At 36.6% G+C, this 20,608-nt stretch overlaps 1 protein-coding gene across 6 annotated transcripts; it reads right to left on the reverse strand.

The window, feature by feature from the left end:
* Window positions 1–11,615: 11,615 nt before the first annotated feature.
* LOC149235708 (uncharacterized) lies at window positions 11,616–19,142 on the reverse strand. Of its 6 annotated transcripts, XM_089372176.1 has the most exons (8): window positions 17,048–17,122; window positions 16,707–16,758; window positions 16,437–16,593; window positions 14,541–14,632; window positions 14,294–14,416; window positions 13,309–14,163; window positions 13,000–13,213; window positions 11,616–12,893 (listed from the first exon to the last, which is right to left on the reverse strand). In XM_089372176.1, exons 4-8 carry the CDS (start codon window positions 14,604–14,606, stop codon window positions 12,238–12,240), a joined length of 1,914 nt encoding a protein of 637 aa, XP_089228302.1. In that variant the 5' UTR covers window positions 14,607–14,632; window positions 16,437–16,593; window positions 16,707–16,758; window positions 17,048–17,122; the 3' UTR covers window positions 11,616–12,237. The 6 variants fall into 6 exon arrangements, with proteins under 6 accessions (XP_089228302.1, XP_089228301.1, XP_089228297.1 ...); XM_089372175.1 differs by having other exon boundaries at window positions 16,707–17,145; XM_089372171.1 differs by lacking the exons at window positions 16,437–16,593; window positions 16,707–16,758; window positions 17,048–17,122 and adding an exon at window positions 18,534–19,142.
* Window positions 19,143–20,608: the final 1,466 nt, after the last annotated feature.

Raw genomic sequence — 20,608 nt, forward strand, 5'->3', positions numbered from 1 at the left:
GAAGAAAGAGATCCTTCTACAACTTATGATATATCGTTGGAACATCATGACATGGAAAATATATTACCTTGAATTGAGGATGCACTCTTTAGAGGTAGGGTTCATCGTCCCCTATATAGCCCAAGGGAATCGACCTATATTGAGGTCTCAACATCCTTGTAATTTCTTTGATGATATTTATCAATGGTGTTGAGCATTGTGCTTATAATTTATTATTATTATTATTATAATATATATATATATATATATTTTCGCTGAGTCTCATCGATTATTAAGGGAAACTCTTATTTTCTATGTAATGGGCAACACTAGCTAAATGAATGCGGTTATCAACTTTACGGTACCCGAAATATAAGTCTAAGCATGCAAGTCATTAAACTGTACGTGAAATGTACCTACAGGATAACGTCCACCCATGAAATCAAGGCGATTCCTAAATCCAACACTATAGAAAATTTATTGCGCCGGAGATAGCTCCTTGTAACACGCTGTTTTTTTTTTTTTTTTTCCTATAGTCATCCGGGCGCGTGTTATATCTGCCTATCTCCGGCACATGTCAAGGCGTAATAAATTTTCTATAGTGTTGGATTTAGGAATCGCCTGAAATCAGTAGTCAGGGATGCGGCGTCAGACTGTCGTCACCCAAAAATTCCTATAATACGAACAAATTAATCGAACTCCACCCATCCCAAACGCGCAATGACATAAAAATTTAATTAATTAAACCTAAAAGTAAAATTTAACAACATTTTTGAGGCCATTCATTTTGGATTTAAAAAATAATAATAAATAAATAAAGTAGAAATTTTGTATTTGCGATGGAAAATGGAAGGCTTAGCGAACACGCATGCCATATGATCATTAAAAAAAAAAAAAAAAGTAGAAATTTTGTATTTGCCGTGGAAAATGGAAGGCTTGGCGAACACGCATACCATATGATTATCACATACATACTTATTCACCCATTCCTTCATTTTGCTTTTGTTTCTAGGTTACGAGGAATTGAAAACTCTTCGACCCTTTTGTCTTCCGGGGTAAGGGAGGCGCATGCCACACGCTGCTTTGATCCTTCCTTAAGAAAGGAGATCTGGATACTCTTTTATGTTGTATTCTTCTTTGCGCATGATCATGATTAGCGTTGACATTGAACTTTATGCATCTTTAATGGCAGATCTGTGGTTAATGCCACGTTGGCTTTCGAAGTGCCAGCCTAACGCAGTTGCCAGGAAAATCCTTGTAAGTTTCTTTCGCCCACCTAATTATATGCCTGAACTCTTCATGAAGGAATCCCTTGCATGGTTTTGGCCTGCAAATTGGCATTCTTCTTCGCGAATACTTGAAACCCTTCTGCTAGACCATGCCACGTTAGCCCAACATTACGCAGTTGCCAAGGAAATCCTTGTAAGTTTCTTTCCTCCGCCTAGTTATGTGTCTGAACTCTTAATGAAGGGTCCCTTGCATTGTTTTGCATGGTTTTCTCCTGCGAATATTTGAAACCCCTCTGCTAGCTAAAACGTCGTTCAGTTGTTTCGTCAAACAGTTTGCGAACAGGGTTTTCATCAATTTGCCAGTTGTCTGTTCTGTTAATGACGACATAGCTTCGATATTTATAATACACTATTTTTATCAGAGAATTCTCACGAATTCTCACTGTTGCGGGAGCATAACCCTGTAGGTAATTGGTGAGAATATTCCATGCCTAGGTGGGAATTTGGGCCGAAAGTCCTAGAGTCCTAACCGTTGGCAACATCAATGTAGCTTCGGAATTCAGTTATACCCACAACTTGTATGACCAAAACCTCCCCGGGAGTTGGGAAGGAACTATGAGATCTTCATTTATATATATATGTGAAAGTCAAGTGCGCACAGTATGGTAAACGGGGAAAAACAAGTTGGTTATATATATATATAATAGTTTAATATTAACTTTATGGTTAAGCTCGATATAAATTGGTGTATAATTTTTATTTATTTATGGGATGATGGATTTTGATTTAATAATTTGATTGCTAAATTTATGGAGATTTACCTACTCTGTCTTTTGAATTTAAACCGTGACCTCTTAGAATGACACTAACTGTGACCTCTCAAGATGAAACTCATATTCTTAACAAATAAGCCCACTCACATGCCCAAAAAAATTTGGATCCACTAGGCTCAATAGGGCATGTGACTATACCTAAAATAAAAATAAAGTAACAGGAAATTTATTGCTAGCTAGCTAACAAGGGGACCAAGATTGAACCAACCCTTCCATAAACATTAACCAGGGGCAAGTGCAAGTTGTGAGAGATTGTTTATTAGTGCCAAGTCCAATCTTAGGGTTGTGTATGCTGCGCACCAGACCATCTCCTGCTACTCAAACAAGAACTGAATCAGGCCTTCAGAGAGGACATCCATATTCAAGTCATTTCATTATGAGATTTCGGCATTTCTTGGTTAAGAGTTAAATACGTTAGTCTCTTTATTTATTGCTGGCCTCCCATCAATCTTTTCTTTGCCAATATCTTTTTATACCTTTATGTCTTTCTTTCCAAAGATATGTATAAAGTCATATGCCCAAAAGGATTGGATCTATTCCATTGGTGAGGAGCAAGGAAATTTTTACCATGGGGTAAAGTTTAATCACTGTTTTGTATATATATATAAACACATGATGCATATTCCAAACTTCATGATATTGAGAGAGTTGTCTATTAGCTTCATGACATTGAGAGAAAGTTGTCTATTAGCTATGGCAAACAATCCAATGAATGAGATTTTTGGATTTGGATCTATTGGTGAGGAACAAGGAGTTTTTCACTATTGGGTAATGTTTAATCCCTGTTGTCATATGCCCAAAAGGGTTGGATTTATTAGTGAGAAGTAAGGAGTTAATCAGCATTCGGTAAGATTCCATCCTAGTTTTTTATATATAGATAGATAAGTCTTTCCAAAGATATATATAAAGTCATATGCCCAAAACGATTGGATCCATTCCATTGGTAAGGAGCAAGGATATTTTTACCATTGGGTAAGGTTTAATCACTGATATATAAACACATCACGCATATATAAACCATGGGTAATGCAGGAGCAATGTAATTTATCTCGTGGACTTTTAGTGATCATTGCAAGTAAAACAACCTAGTATGATCCTGTGTGTGATTTTGTGCCCAGTAAGGTTTGAATCTGGATCATTGACATGGTGACACCCTGTTTCAACTTTCAACCACTAGAACACAGCCTACTGGACTTGGGGGTGCTTTTGTTAACAAATGAAACATGTCAGATACCATTATCATGACTACACTAAGGAGCTTAATTATCACTTAAGAAACCTAGAAATTTGGGACTCGGTTGCATGAAGGAAGATGGTTAAGGTGTCAACACCCAGTCAAAGCAATACCTCAGGTTTTGCCAGGTCCATGAAGACAATGAAGAAGATTTTGATGAGGCAGGTCCATAATTAGTGTCTCAGCACTAACTCAGATTCTACTTAATGGTCTGACTGATGAAAATATGACACCACACCCAAGGATGAAACCAAAAGGATTAATGCCTTTGAAGCTCTTCCGAAAAAAAAGTGATATTAACAGGACTTTTGAAATCTGCAATTATTAGGGCCTCCAGTGGAAGTAATGCAGCCAGGGGCTGCAGGTGATGATGGAAATGAAAAACCCCACAAGAAAGGTAAGGAAATTATGTTAGAGCATGAGAATGATATTGTGAAATCCAAGAAAGAGAAAATTCTCAACGACAGAGATAAGGGTAAGTTGAGATACAGTTTAGTGTCGATTGAATTTTAGTCTAGCAGTAGACTTGTGGGAGTTTACCAAAACCAGCCCAGACTCGATACTCATGCAATCCATGCGTGGTCTCTACTTGAAATCCCTGCAGCGATTATTGCATCAGTGCAGTTCTGCATTGGCCAAAAATTGGATAGTTTCTGTTAAAAATAATATATATATATTGAATAACCAGTAGTTATAGTAAAGCTAATATATAGACATTGAATAAATGTATACTTTTATCATTAAAGATTTTTGAAAGGAAATTGTTCTATGTATTTGAAACATTTAATATTTCGAATAGCCACTCCACTTATTATTAAAGACGAACAAAATTTTAATGATCGAAACAAATACTAGGAAAGGAATAAATAGATGTGATAAAAAAATAACAAATGAAAAAAAGAAAACAAGGGTCAAGGATATTGAAAAAATAAAAATGTAAAGAAAAGAAAAATAAGATTTAACTTAATGTGAAATAGGAATAATAATTAAAAAATACTAAATTAAAAATAGATCAGGAAAAAATTATAATAATAGTACTTTTTAAAAAGTACTAAATTAAAAAAAGAAAAGAAAAAATTATAATAATAGTAAATTGACGAAACTTAATAATAGTGAAACGAAATAATTTAAAGCTATAAAAGAATTTTGAAAGAGGGAATTTAATGAGGAAAAGAAAGATTTAGTACTTAAAACAAGGTGGGATGAATTTTTTTTGAAAGAGGGAATTTAATGAGGAAAAGAAAGATTTAGTACTTAAAACAAGGTTGGGATGGGATGAATTTTTTTTAAAAGGGTTAATGAAAAATGACAAGGGAAGAGTATGAAAAAAAAATAAAAAAATGAAGATATGGATTGAAGGATTTTATTAAGGGCAGATGAAGATCAGATAGAAAAGGATAAAGGGAAGGAAATATAGAAACCAATGACCTGATGAAGGGCAAATCGAAAAATGAGGGGCAGAAAGGGTAGGAATCCAGAAATGATGATTCGACGAGGGAATGAATAAAAAGTTTTTAGGATTGGTTAACTTTATGTCATATTCTTGATTCACATTATCATGGTTTTTCTTTATTTCCGGAGCTTTATGAATGATGCCTGAATTGAAAGATTAGTGGACTAGAGGATGAAAAACAAGTTTTTAAGATTTGCTAAGTTTATAGCCATCTTCTTGATTGAAATTATCATGGTTTTTTCTATTTCCAAAACTTCTTGAATGATGCATGAATTGTAGTAGAGAGCTGAAACTACAATTTTGATGCATGAATTGTAGTAGAGAGCTGAAACTACAATTTTGGTTTAATCAAACCAAATGAGATGTTTAGATTTAGATGAATGCTCAACTATAGCTGATTTAAAGATGTGGTTGTGGAAAGTGTCTGCAATATGCAATATGCTTTTTGAGACGGGCTCTGAAATAACATCCCATTTGACCAATATATAATTTTCCACAAATACAAGGTATTTGATAAACCCCTAAACCTAGCATGGGGGCTGATTTATCTTTACCCAACTGGAATAAATGTTGTTTTATAAGGTTTAAAGTCTTGATATTCTTTTTCGACAAAATTTTAGAAATAAAATTGATAGTACCTTGGATGTATGGAAACGAGGGATTGAAAGGGTGGAAATTTTAGGTTTGGATTTTTTTAGCATCCTAGACAGCTTTATTGATTTGAGAGATAGAGTAACCGTTAGTTTTGAAGGGTTGGGTTAAGTGGGCTTTTCCGTTTCTCAGGAATTAAGGAGTCATGACTTTGAAGGTTTGGTTTAAGTGGGCTTTTTCGTTTCTCAGGAATTGAGTCGTCGAGATTCTGAAGGCTTGGGTTATAAGAGTTTTCAGAATAGCTGACTTTTGAGCTGGGTTATTTTCCTATAAGCCTGCTGGGTGAGGGAGCCATCAGGAAAGTTTCCCTAATTTTTTTCTATTTCCCTAATAAATTGAATATGAGGTAAAATGCTGTTTCAAATGTCAAGAAAGGAGTAAAGGGGAAAACTGTCATCTACATTCCTTTAAACAGTGTGGTGGGCATAGTCAACTTTGTTTCCGTCGGTAAATTGGAACCAACATTCTAGTCTTTAATACCAAACGTCTAAGGCCAAGGTTTCGAAGTGTTCCATAAATATTTTCTACAACAGAGATATGATCAGCTTCAAAATCTCAGAACATCCATAGAAAAAGGAGCTCTAACAACTCCAGGTGGGAAAGCCGAAATGATGGATGGATGCAACAGATCAAAAAAAAACAAAGGAATTTGAGTCACCATAATGCTCCTGTTCTTATGGATAATTTCCAAATTCGGGAGTTTCAAACTCAACGTGTCTTTTGAACCGGGTAAGGAGCAGGTTACTGAAAGTAAAGAGGGCTACTCCCAAGGGCTGGAAACCCAGGTCCCAAATCTTAGGTATAGGTTATTGATTTGATTTGATGTAACTCCCCAAATTTTACTTTATTCGAGGGTTACATTTCTCTGCCCATGAACTTTTTTAGATTCTTGATGACACTCTGGATTACAATTTTTATAAATTTAATATAACGGTGCAATTAGACGAGTCTACTACACAAATAACGGGAGTGTCTCGTTAGCTCGTAATTAAAAATTAAAGTGGTTCAGGGCCACATTCAATTCACAGCAGAACTTGTTCAAGATAACATCAATATACAGTTACGTCATTTGACACAAACATATATGGGCCTTATTTCAGCTGGATTGGGGAAAATATTATTATAAGATACCAAATTATTGTGTTCGTTAAAAAGAATGGGGCAGTTGAAAGAACGGTAGGTTGTCCCAACCCGGAGGATATCGACATTTATCTTTTATAAACACTTTCCAATCAGATGATGGAATCTTTCCAAAATGACATTGCCATGTATTCCTGATATGTGAGATGATCTGTTCGGGTACCAAACCTGTCTTAATTGCAGTCACTGTTGCCTGGGCCATGATTCAGAAGCATATTTATAGATTTTCAGCCAGCCGTAAAGGACAAGGATACAATTACCAGAATCTCAACGACTATTTAAAGGATGAAAGACCACCACCTGTATCTTTTATTGATCAATCGTAGGCTTAAATCTTGTTGCTTGGAAATTGATTTTATTAAAATTAAGACAACAGTTCAGTACTGTTCATCATAAGACATAATCAGACTTAAGGTGCACGCTCAAGTGGCTGAGAAAAAAGTTTCCCCCAGGGTTCAATTCTCTCTGACATGCTTGCTCTCTTTGTGAGTCAAACATGGTCTTAAATTTCGTCGCTTGGAACTTGATTTTAATTAATTAAGACAAGAGTTCGGCTCTGGGATTATAAATATAATCAGACAAGGGTGTAGCTTGAGTAACTTAAAAACAAATTCCCTCCCTCGCCTGGGCTCAAGCCCCTTTTTTGTGACATGTTTTTTTTTACGAGGCAAATTTTGACCATTGACCTGGCCTTCAGCCCTGAAAATTTACAATTGAGTAGTAAGTACCATCTTCAGAGCAAAAGTACCCAGTGAAGTGAATTTCCCCAGTAAATGCATTACACAAACAAAACAAAAAAAGGTTATGATTAGACTTTTATGCCCCATGTAATTTCAAATTTTGATATTAATCAAAGCCAGAATTGTCTATCTTGTGTGCATGGTTATGCGTTGTGTTACTTTCATTCCCTGGGTCCTGCCAATCAATTAATAATTTAATTATAGATAGATGCCATGTGCTGGTCTGAAGAGTTCTTGTCAGTCTCAATCTGAAATTTTTCTTTATGAAAGATGTGTCCTGTAATGTTTTCTATATCTTCCTCATAATGATTTACCTGAGTTGGATGCCTTTACTAAAATTATTTATTCAATGTTCAAAGAAAAAATACTTTCCTTTCATGCAGTGAACTTAATTTTCTCGAAAACTATTCATTATTCTTGCATAAAAGGCAATGGGAAGAAAAAAAAACTCCACGAAATTGGCAATTTTCCAATTTGCTCCCCTTCCCTGCTGAGAGTTTTCTCAAGCTTGTCCGAAATCCCATTTGCTAAGCCCCACCGAGTTATTCGCATGGCCAATTTTCTTCAACTTTTAGACAAGGCATTAAAGGAAATCCCTCTCCAAAGGTGGAGGAAACTTGTTTGTTTCTCTTTCTTGGCTCATTGAGCGTGGAATAAATTTCGTTAGCACAAGAGAACAATTTTACCTGAATGGAAAGGTATTGAGGCCAGCAGGGATTTGAATCGATAATAAAGGCATTTGAGACTTGTACATGAGCCACTTCTTGAGATAAGGGGACCAGTCCATTTGTGTAAGGCTGAAAAAAACATATTGTCTTTAGTCGTAATGAAATGAGAGATAGTTTATCGGGCTAGGCTGAAGAGTGAACGTCTCATACTGAAAACTGTTTATTGATTAATATGGGGCCCTGCTCAACTTTGCAACTCGGACAACTAGCCTAGCGTGGTTTGTGGGCAATTGTAGTAGGCTCAACTACGTCCAGCTAATAATGAATTGGAGTTTAGTGGTAGCAAGTGAAACTATTGCAGAGATTAGCTTCGAGTAATGCCAGAGTAAACGATCTTAGCATTTAATATTTATGAGCATTTAGTTGTAGGAGAGTTGTATGATGGTGCTCCGAGGGTACGAGACTCTAGATTTCAAGTACTTCTAAAATAGTGGCCAAACCAGCATGGGATAAATAGCATTTAATGTGCCCCATTTTCGTGGTTAATTTTGGCTCTAAATGCAATTGGGATGAAACTTGGTCTTGGGACATTAGTCTATCTTGTATTCATGAATGGCGGCTTGCCATAAAAACAAAAGCGGATGGAAATAGGTTAATCTAAGTGACTTTGTCAAACGTGACCAAGGATAAATGTAAAGCGCAGTCTAAACCGGTCACAATTTTGTCTATTTCAGTACGATTTTGAGAAATTCTGGCAGAAATTTTTGAAAATTAAATTTAGTTTAGTTTATAGTTGTCAAGCTTTAAACTTTAGGTTAAAGCTGACAAACGTCCCCATTCTGACGAGAAAATCACGTCCAGGCAAAATTGTGGCCTTGTTAAACAACCCCAATGTAAAGCTCATGTAATTGATCCGATGTAATCATGATCCGATGTAATCAAATGTCCCCTAGGAAGAAGTAAAGCTCATTACACGCCACTACATATATGGAACTTACGTTTTGAATCACACTTATTAGCTCGACATCTGTCTATGGTCATACTACAGAGTATACTCAAAGCCACGCATATTACAATATCCTACCACTTGTGCCACATGGCATTAACATTATGATACATGGCAGCACCACCTGTTGGCGTGTAAAGGCATAGACATGTAGAGTTTGGTGGGGAGCGGTGGGTTTCAATGATCAAGTTTTATCCTTGTTGCTTAGTTTTGATCTATAAACTCAAATTCGGCAGCTGGTATGTTGGCCAAAGATTTTGATTACTATTATCACATTTCCATCCGAAAGGCAAAAAAGAAAACAATTCCCCACCTTAAAACTATATGTTAGTTTAATTTTGGAAAATATAGGATTTATCCCCCATAGTTGGGATCTATGAACACAAACTATTTGCTAGTATGTTGCATAGAGATTTGGGTCAGTATTATATACCATTTCAATTTCAAGGGGCGAAAAGAAAACAATTCTACCTCGAAGTCATATTCAAACTCAAATGTGCCTTGTTAAACAAACATGCTTTCACCGTGTAAATTTTATTTTGTTAGAATAATCACTCGAGATAAAATTTATTAAGCAAGCAAAATCCATATATTCAAGTAGATTTCATTATTCCAAAGTAGAGTAGACATTCCAAGATCGCAATTGACTTCATGGGGTGAAGTTACCTACCGGCTTTTCTCTCCAATTTGGCAAGTAACACCTTTCGCGTGCCAAAGCACAAGACGGTAATCTCTCTCTCGGTTGTCTGAGGAAATTGCAAGTCGAGAAGGAAAAAATTTCAGGCCAACTGGTCATCCCCAATTGCTTCTCTCGCTCGCTGGGGTGATATGCCCTGTGACTTATTCTCTTGGGCTGTTCGCATAACTAATTTGAACTTTTCGGGCTACTCGAATAACTACTTTGAACTTCACCAGGGCGGTCAAGCCCTAGCAGTGTCTTGATCCATAGCCCATCCGAAAGAAACAGATCGTTTGCTAGAGACTTGATGGATAAAGTAAATTAGTAGTTAAACCATTGTTCATTTTAATTGTACATAAATCTTTCCGTGACCCAAATAGAGGCCTCTTACCAATGCTCTTGCTCCAATTATTTATAAAATAACTGTTTCCATAATGAACCCCACTACAGCGAGCGGTACAGCTTATGTGACAGTCCATGCCCTCGGTGAGGCATAGGTGGCTAGTAAAACATGGAATTAGGTTTGGGCACAGCACTTTAATATCACTGTGTTAATATCACCGAAGTTAATGTGCCCTATATGACCTAAAACATAAACAATCGTCAGTTTTAAAAACTAAGAGATTAACTCAACCCTGGATCTACTAAACACCCTGTAAATTCTCGCAATAAGATGAATCTATACCAGTAGGCTCTTATATCTTTGCGCATTAATCAGATTTGTGTTCTTCCTCGACTGTAAAGTGCACCACATGTGCTAGTTTTTATTTTTTTATATTTATTTTTTTAGCAGAGATCTATTTTACCTTACACACTAAGTGCTACACTCACCTAACACCTGTTCCGTCTGGGTTGCAGAGCACCCTACTTCTCTTTGCACGATATTATAAAAACAACAAAAATATTAACATTCCCTGAATTTTTTTTACGTTGGCCGCCTATTGCTTTTTTCCTTAGTAAATCAGAGATCGGACTAACAATCGCACAGTAACATTATCATTCCCTAGTTTTTTTTATGTTGCCCTTCTTTTATCCTCAGTAAATTAGAAATCGGACTTACAGTAGAGCACGATAACCACGTCTCTTCTATCCACAGTGAAGCTACTTGGAAAACTCTGCTAGATGATTCGCAAAAACAATCAAGATTTATACAAATAGAAGTATACAGCATTGAAACACACGATGCTATTAGCTGAATATTTGACCAACTATTGCAGCTATTTTGAAGGGCAACGTGGCTTCAAGCAAATCCTATTCAATATCAACTCCTCTTTTCTCAATTGGAAGTAGTTCTATCAGAGGAATTATACTCTCCTGGGAAACAAATAGGGAAGATTTATAAGTCTTGACATTTTTATGTTTGCGATGAGTTTGGATGTCATTTGCAAAAAGGCAATAGTAGCATCCGAATTTTAGAAGAGTAGAAACCCTCCAAAACACTGCCAGAGTCATGACCAAGCACCCAACAAACAACCCTTTTACAAAAAATTTTACATAATTTTAAATAATCAATACATTTTGTAAAAATAAATGAATACTAAGTATACCAGATTATTTTGATAAATGTTTTGCCGAGTAAATGTGACGCGTCATATATCAAGATTATTGAAATAATCTGGTAACTTGTGCCCACCCTTTGCAATGAAAAATGCATTGTCAGATAGCTAATAATCATTCATTCATTACCAGTATTTATCAATCATAGGCATCTGAAAATATTCTTTTAATGTTGCAGAGTCTGTATTCTTTAATGTTGTACAGCCTGAGGTCATAAAAAGAGACTAATATTAAAAAAAGATGTTGGATCCAAATCAAGGACAAATATTTGTTGATGAAATCACAGAAAATAGGCATAGGACAAACCATTTCAATGATCAATATTTATCAACCATAGAGGTTTGAAAGTATTCCGTTACTGTTGTACAGCCTGATGCCATAAAAAGGCTAATATTCAGATTACAAAAATATATTAATTTACGCTCAGAATCAAGAACAAATATCTGTTAATGAAACAACAAAAGTAGGCATAGGACAAACCGCTTCAATCTGATCATTTCATTTTACCGGTACAATGGGCATTCGCAAATGCCCCTGTTTAAAATAAAGGGATTTACACATTACAACTGGATTGCATGATGCAGAGGAAATTTCAATTAAATTTAAAAAATCTGGGCTGTTATATTTTTAATGCCACTTCTCACATCCATAAGTTTTCACCTCCCCTGGCACCAGATGCTATCATTTTTGTCAACAACACCTATTGACAGTATTAATGTTACAGCATTATACATCATAACTGAATCTAAATATGACATGGTTATGACTAAACTCACATAGATTACAAAGCAATCTGACCATGTGTACAGTCCAACATCCTTGCCATACTTGAAATAAGTCAGACAAGCATGAGGTTCTTGCCATGTATCCTCACACATCTACCATATACCAATCTTCACACATGTATCAGCCTCTCTACTTCCCAACTTAAATTGATTGAGCGAAGTTTTGTTAGTAAACTTCATCCTGGACTTGGCTTCCTTTTATAAAGAGCTCAAAATTGTCACCAATTAGTCAATAAAATAATAGTGCACTGCAATTATGGAACATCTGACTAGCCAACTGAATTCATCTGGACATCACAAGATTAGACAAAGGCATTGGATTCGTGAAAAGGGGGCTTACTATGGGGCAGCCATGTATAGGATTCACGTTTTCTTGCCCTTGCCTCAATCGTTTGGCTTTTACAAGTTCTTCACCACTTCTCTGCATTTTGGCTTGCTCCTTCTTGTTGCATTCCAACAAGTCTTCCCCGTTTTTCAACATGTTACTATCCACGGTCTTCCTTTTCGACAATTTCAACTTACCACCAGAAGAGCTAGTTTTGGATAAAGCTGTAGCTTCTCTGGTGCGTTTTCGCTTTCTTGAAGATTTCCACCTCAAATCACCAAGCAGTCCATCATTTACCAGATTACATGCACGCTGTTCTTTCTCGCTAGTTGTGGATTCCACTCCAACCTCGCCTTTTAAATCCATATCGCTTTGATTAGCATGAGAATTTCCACACCTGTCCAACTCACTGGATTGTCTCAATGCAACTGATGAACTCGGAGATACAGTACATCTCCCAGGCAATGTCACAGGCTGTAATCCATCCTTTTTATCATGAGAGACTTGGTTAGCAGCTACAACTGGTGCCTCTTTTACCAAAGTCCACTGATTGTTAACCCAATCCCTGGAGACGCGCAAGTCCCTTGTTTTGAATATTGATCTTTCATTTTCACCTACAACATAGGAAAATTCAATTTATATTTTCTGTCTTATACTCTGGACCAAAAAAAATTACCACAGTAAGGTACAAAATAGGTAAATCAGGAGGTGAGTCTGTACCAGGAAAATAAACATGTACTTGAGCCTCTTGTTCATGTATCATAACCACCACACCTTCCCACCAGCCATCATTCCACCATGCATCCACCGCAGTGCCAACTACAATGCTTCTAGAAGTTTCTTCTTCAGGAGGGTAGGGGCGGATGGTTAGCCGTCCAGGGTTTCGAATCCCAAATTTGTCTGGTGCTGCTACTCTAAAAGCCGGAATCCACTCCTGCAGTGACGAGTTCAAATTAAGATCATAGAGATTATAATTGTAAACCTAAAAAGCAAGTTCTCAGAATGACAACCAAAAGTCAAGAGACCAACCTCTAAGTTGTCACTTTCATCTTCATTTTGCACATCCTCATAGCGAACTTTTAGACGATGTGGTTGTTTGCTTAGTACTGTGCACTTAAACCAACAACCTCTGATACCACTGTCCTGCGAAAGCAACTCTACCTTGTCTCCAATGTTAAAATCCGAATCCGCTAATCCTTGTAGATGCAAATATTCCTTGCTCTTCTCCACCATAGATTTTATTGGGGGTGTAGTGTCTAGCGTACAATTATTATCTTCATCTACTTCAGCAGAAACAGATAATCTGTATAAACTATCTGGGGCATCCACATGTCGACCACTGTGACTAAGGGCCCCAGACCGTCTTCTAGAGCTCCTCGATTTTCTAGGCCCCTTGCTTAAGCCTGTGCTAAGCTTTGTTTCCTGCTCTTCATCCAGATCCCAGCTATCACTTGTCAGATCATGCTTTGGTGAAAACCGAAGCAAGAGCACATCTGTGGAAAAGAGAACTTTCTGGTGCCAATATCCTTCCAATTGACTTAAATCAAATGACTTGATGACTCCATTGTCAAACTGCCTATAACACATGTAAAGTTGAGCTGCTGCCTCGGTAGGTAGTTTTGCACAGCATTCCTCATAGTGTTCTGGAGTAAGTACTGTTGCCAGGCCATCAACACATTTAACATTAAGAACTTGTGAGGAAGAAGCAAAAAAAAGTTCTCTTGCATGAGGTACTGGAGGGGGTATATTTTCAAGAACTTCATTAGCCTTATGAAACCACTGAACCCGAACTAACTTCCTTGCCTTTGAATCCTCAAACATGTCTTCCAAATAAGCAATGCAATGTTCCCTTCCTTCTGCCCTCGTATATACAAAATCATGAACCTACCAACAAAAAACATCTGCAATTAGCTATGAAAACCATATAAAGAACAATTCCAACAGAGGACTGAAAACTCTACAAATAAGGCCAAAAACAAATATATAAATAATTTTCAGGACTTGTCTAACTTACTGAAATAGTGCTGCCATTGCGACAGAAAGACCGGTAATGTGTCAACTGCTTTCTACAAATCCGTGAAGAGCCTACCCATACAACATCCCTACTAGTTGCTATTGGTCTCTTATGCAGTTGATCCTGCAAATTTGTTATCAACGTTAAAAAAGCGTCAGATTCTACACTGACTAAAATATCTTTCTACGTAGTCATAATCAGAAAATAATGGAAGATAACATATGATTCAGATTTCAGTTGAACTCACCTTAGAACTATGAATGTGATTGGCAGGTCCAACCATATCATCATTTGAGACATCTGTGTCTGACATGAGAGACAAGTTGCTCCTCGGAGATTCTGAAAAACAGAACACACATTTTATAAGTTCTCACTTGATTGATATTTGAAGAAAAAAATGGCAAAATAAAACAGTAACTAAATGACCTATCAATGCTCACTAACAATGAATTTATATCAAGATGTTAAGACAAGAACTGAGACAGTGCAGTTTCCACCCCAAAACTGGAACATACATACAGTGCACAAGATATATCAACCACAGAGAAAAAGAAATATCCATACACAATGATTTCTCCATTTTTGAGAGAAATAATGACGACAATGCTAAATAGCATATTTGAAAAAGTTCAAATACACCTAATGTATTGAATATTTGAATTAATTTCATGTACCATGCAAACATAATGCATTAAAATGAGATGCACCATGTAAAAGACTATATGCTAATGGTGCAAGACAGGATTCATCAATACAGAAGCCAAAAAACATGGCAAACAAAACAGAAAATCTCCTATTCATGACAAACCTATTACACCGCATGCCATAATGTATTGAACTTTAACATATCAAATATTATAATTAGTTTCACGCACCAAACAAACATAAAAGATTAAAATGAGATACACCATACAAAACTACAAGTTATATGGTATAAGACAACATTCATCAATACAGAAGCCAAATAACATGGGAAACAAAACAGAAGAACTCCAATGTATGAAAAACTTATTACAGTGCGTGCCATATATATTTCACACTAAGATCGTGACAAATTCTACAGGATAAGTTACATGCCAGGTAAACAAATCCAGGACCTCTATCATACTCAATCTGCCTCTCGTTTTGGGGAGATGGAGATAGTGTCCTCCCAAGTTTCAGAGAGGACAAACTGCATGGAATTGAGAGGCACCCCACTCTTTACATTCTTTTAGCATAACAGAGCTGCTTATCAAACTGGAACATCTCTTATGACCAAAATGAAATAGATCATATAGCTCTATATCCTGCCTCTTGTTTTGGGGGAGATTTTGATAGTGTCCTCCCAAGTTTCAGAGAGGACAAACTGCATGGAATTGAGAGGCACACCACTCTTTACATTCTTTTAGCATAACAGCTCTGCTTATCAAACTGGAACATCTCTTATGACCAAAATGTAAAAAATCATTTAAGAAATTAAAGACACTAGAACTAATCTCATTCAGGCACTACAAGAAATGAAATAAGTCATTGAAGAACATAGAGACACCAGAACTAACCTCATTCAGGCTTATCAAACTGGAACATCTGTTATGACCAAAATGAAATAAATCACTGAAGAACATAAAGACACCAGAACTAATCTCATTCAGGCACTACAAAAAAATGAAATAAATCATTGAAGAACATAGAGACACCAGAACTAACCTCATTCAGGCACTACAAACTAGGATATGGAAGATCCATATGCTTCTGATGATAAAATTCTCTCTTTACACAGACCACCAACAAAAACAAAGGAAAAGCATCCATTATCTGGCACTACAAAAAATGAAATAAATCATTGAAGAACATAGAGACACCAGAACTAACCTCATTCAGGCACTACAAACCAGCATATGGAAGATCCATATGCTTCTGATGATAAAATTCTCTCTTTACACAGATCACCAACAAAAACAAAGGAAAAGCATGCATTATCAGGTGTGTAAGGCATCCTAACAGATCCAAAAACAGGAAATCCAAGCCTTTCTCAGAAAAAAATGCAACATGACCTAGTACATAAACAAGTCTATTGTCTAACTAGAAGAACCATTAAAACAAAAGTAAAGCCAGCATTTAAGTAAAAAGTCATCAGATAAACTTGCAATTCCAACTGCAGCACCTCAAAAATGTTGACCATTTGCTTAAAACTCAGATCCACCTCTTTTCATCTACATATGCTTGGAACTCATGACTGTGGTACAAACTTCAACAATTATCTTTATAAAAATGCCCATGAGTTCATGTGACCACCAGAGCCATAACTCCATTCGTTGGACCTGGATCGAACATTCTTCATCAACAGCTTGAATAGGTTTCAATATGCAAAGTATCTTTTCATCTACATATGTTTGGAACCCATGACTGTGGTACAAACTTCAAATGTCTTTACCAAAATTGTAAAAATGCCCATGAGTTCAGAGCCATAACTCCATTCCTTGGACCTGGATCGAACATTCATCATCCACAAAGCTTGAATAGGTTTCAAATATGCAAAATATGGCATCCTCTTGCCTCAAAAAGACCTAAACACTATGTAGAGCTGAAATCTTATTAGAACATTCTTCATCCACAAAGCTTGAATAGGTTTCAAATATGCAAAGTATGGTATCCTCTTGCCCTCGAAAAGACCTAAACACTATGTAGAGCTAAAATCTTATTAGATCCGGGCACTTTCAGCACAACATTTGGTAAAGTTCAAAGCTTTGCATATAAGAAATTCAGAGATCTGACCCATAAGTAGTTCCTGTATAGGGAATGGGAATGGTTTCACATTAAGAATGTCCATATCATCTTCTTTGGGTGGAAATCTTCCAAAAAAAGGATCTGCCCTAAACAATATCCTCATCTTCCAGAAAAAGGGTCTGCCCTAAACAATATCCTCCTCTTCTTTCGGTGGAAATCTTCCAGAAAACAATATCCTCCTCTTCTTTCGGTGGAAATCTTCCAGAAAAAGGGTCTGCCCTAAACAATATCCTCTGCAGCATAGGCAAAACCATGTCTTCTGAGGACCTGGAAGCCTGGAAGCCATTGAAAGATCAGGATCTCATCATTAGCAAAGCTCAACAATACAACCAAACCATAAAATACCCAACTCAAAGCTTAACGTTATATGCCTCTTAATGTGAGAGACAGGGGACTCAAAAACTTCCCAAAAAGCGCTTGTACGTTGGGGTGTCCATCTTTTCAGATAGCATACCATGCCATGTCAATCTGGAGCACAAGAGAAAAAACTAAGTCTTTTGGGCAATCCATGGAACTTTAAGGGTAAAAGCAGCGCCAAAACTGTTTCAAAAGTATTCCATGGAAGGTTTTCACACACAAACAGAAGAAACAGCCTGAAAATCGTTAATATTTTCAACAAAATAGAAAGAAACAACCTGAAAAATCGTTAATATTTTCAACAAAATAAAAATTGCAAGCCCGTATACAACAATAAACATTTCCCCGTCATATTTTCTCAAATGCCCAGTTAATTTTGTGCATTTTCGTGCATTTTCTGAAGATTAATGAAACGTTCAAAGCCACTAATTATGAAAAGCACAGCCCCCCTTGATAAATTTTGAAGTGCCCAAGCAATGTTTCGATGTTTCTGAAGATTAATGAGACTTTGAAGGCCACAGATAAGAAAGACACTGCTTTTCAAAATTTCTCTATGCCCAAACAACATTTTTTCCTTTCCCTGAATATTAATGCAACTTTCAAGCCGACGGGTAGCAAAAACCATTCAACGAGAGATTTTCTTAAGAGCACAGACCGAAAAATGACAACATTTGTAATACATCATCTATATATTTTTAAAGAAAACACATGTAAACTATCCATATGCCCTTTAAAATACCAGTTTTCAGGAGGATCTGGAAACATCGACTATTAAACGTCAAAGTACGTTAAACATTGAAATGATATTGGCATTAACAGTCCTGAAGCAGAGAGCTACAAAAAGCCATCGTCTTCAAGATGATTCAACTGCCCCGTTCACTGAAACGAACAATGATTATCAGGACTAGCCATCTCAAAAACGGTGTTTTGCTGGCTTTTCAAACCAGCCTAGCTGTTTTGCCTGGTGTTTGGGGTTTTTCCACACCCTTCAAGAAAAAAAACACAAAAAACTAAAAAAGCACATCTGTAGGACTCCCCAGAACAAAAATATGCTTGGCAGAAACACTAATCTCAGGCACCATATACACATAGATCTGAAAAGGAAAATAGTAACTACTTGTAATATTTGTGTTATGATCTCCCGAGGATGTTGGGCGTGGCTTTGACAACAGAGAGTCCAGCCAATCCACCACCTCTCTTCTTGATCTCCACTTCATTGAAGAGGAGGAATTTGACTTGCTGTTGTTTGTTAGATGCAAAAACTCCTCTGAGACCACATAAACCATGTGCCTCAGGCTCCTTTCTGTCCCAACCACCGCGAGCTTCGCCTTCCCATGGCGGTCCTTGAGGTAATAATGGACCACTCTGCTACCACGGTCATTCGATACATACTCCTCTTGCCAACCCACATAATGCTTGCTTGTGGGGCGCGCCATGACCCAAAATCTCTGGTTTTCTTTCAAGGCCAAGAATATCAGGGATCAAATAGGGCATAAATGCAAATGGACAAACCAGATATCAGAAGCGGGCATAAGCAATCGGCACTTGGGTATCCGAACATATAAGTTTTTAAGGCGGTGATGTCTGTAAAGGGCACTGAATGGTCCAATCCTTCAGAAATGAAATGAAAACTCAGAAGGCGTTACAGAGCTCCTTTGAATGCAGACGCAGCGTTAAGGCACCCAATGGACTAATATAGCGAACCCGTGAAGGAAATTTGGAAAATAAAAATCTAAAGGAATGGAATGATATAGTCCACGGATTGCCCTGGTCTAAATGGGGCAGCCGGCGGGCCCGGTAAAAATGAATTGGTAAAAAGCTTTAAAATATTAATTAAATTATAAAATGTCAAAGCAGTGGGGTAGATTTTCAACGTTGCGATAAACACACCTTATCCGCGCCGAGCGAACGCGGAGAGCCTCTGCACCCACGTTGTGACACGTGTACATCGATGGATATGATTTCCGCGTGAGATGAAATGAAATCCACATGAAATGAAATTTCGCTAAATGAAATTCGCCCGGAAGAGGAGAAATTCCTTGAAATGAAATTGCATTTCGCGGTTGCGTGAAGACGAAGAGTCCTGGAAACTGCAAGGAAAGAGGGAATCCTTTCGCCAGCTCATCGGCCACAGGATATGACGTATCTTTTGGGCTTACGTGGCTTGTTTTTTGAATTTCCACCGGCGGAGACTGGGACGGCCCGCGCCGTCCGGCACGTCTCTGCACTGATGTGCCGGTCAATTTTTGTCTTGAAATGCACCTAAATTAAAACGAAATGAAAATTTTCGGGATAGGGTTTAAATTTAACGCGGGCTTTCAACCGCGGTTAAAGGCGGAGTTTTGGCAATGGCGACTGGGTAAGGCGGCGGTCCTTCAATTTGAATTTCAAAGCGAGGAGTTCTTTTTTATATTTTATAATTTTTTGAAGGAGATTCTGATATGTTATGACAAAGTTGTAAGGGTAGGGTTTTGGGATTCTCTTGTGATTTTTTCTATTGAAGTCTTAAATTTTATTAGCTTATTATTAAGTAGTCTTAATATTTATTAAGTTAATGTTAACTATTGGTTTTTTTAATATTTATTAGGTTAATGTTAACTAGGTTTTTTCAATGGTTAATATGTTTTTTTATATTTTGTTAAATGATTTTAGATCGAATGGTTGGGTAAAGGGATTGTCTTCTAATTACATGGGTTGAAATTTTTGAATATATATTATAATTTATTTTTACATGGCTATGGTTTAAGTTTTTAAACATATATTATAATTTTTTTTCAGTGATATTTATGAAATAATTGTATTTGATGTAATAATGATAATTAGAGATAAAAAAAAATTCATACATTCATGTAATGCTTAATTATACAATTCTCTATAATTCCAAAATATATATAATTCATAAATTAATTAACCTTAATTTAAAATTATAATAATCAACATATTTAGTTTGAAAAGTCTACCCGTCTTGGATAAATCAATGTGAAAAATTCACAGAGGTCTCGGATAAATCAATGCTCTGTTAAGACACTTCTTAAGGTGAAGTTATTCAATTCTCCACTAAAATAAGATATTAAATATAATAAAACCAAATCAATGTGAAAAATTCACAAGTCTCGGATAAATCAATGCTCTGTTAAGACACTTCTTAAGGTGAAGTTATTCAATTCTCCACTAAAATAAGATATTAAATAT

The sequence above is a fragment of the Pinus tabuliformis genome, chromosome 8 (assembly GCF_031772625.1).
Source record: "Pinus tabuliformis cultivar Carrire ecotype Pingquan chromosome 8, CPIR1, whole genome shotgun sequence".
Classification (NCBI taxonomy): Eukaryota; Viridiplantae; Streptophyta; class Pinopsida; order Pinales; family Pinaceae; genus Pinus; species Pinus tabuliformis.

Bases quoted from the DNA above. Each gene is read 5' to 3' on its own strand.
- LOC149235708 (XM_089372171.1), bottom strand. From the start codon at position 18,852: ATGGCGCGCCCCACAAGCAAGCATTATGTGGGTTGGCAAGAGGAGTAT. The intron at 14,164-14,293 runs GTAAGTTAGACA...TTTTGTTGGTAG, and splicing joins GCAATGGCAGCACTATTTCA to GTTCATGATTTTGTATATAC. The intron at 12,894-12,999 runs GTACAGACTCAC...CCTATGTTGTAG, and splicing joins AGTACATGTTTATTTTCCTG to GTGAAAATGAAAGATCAATA.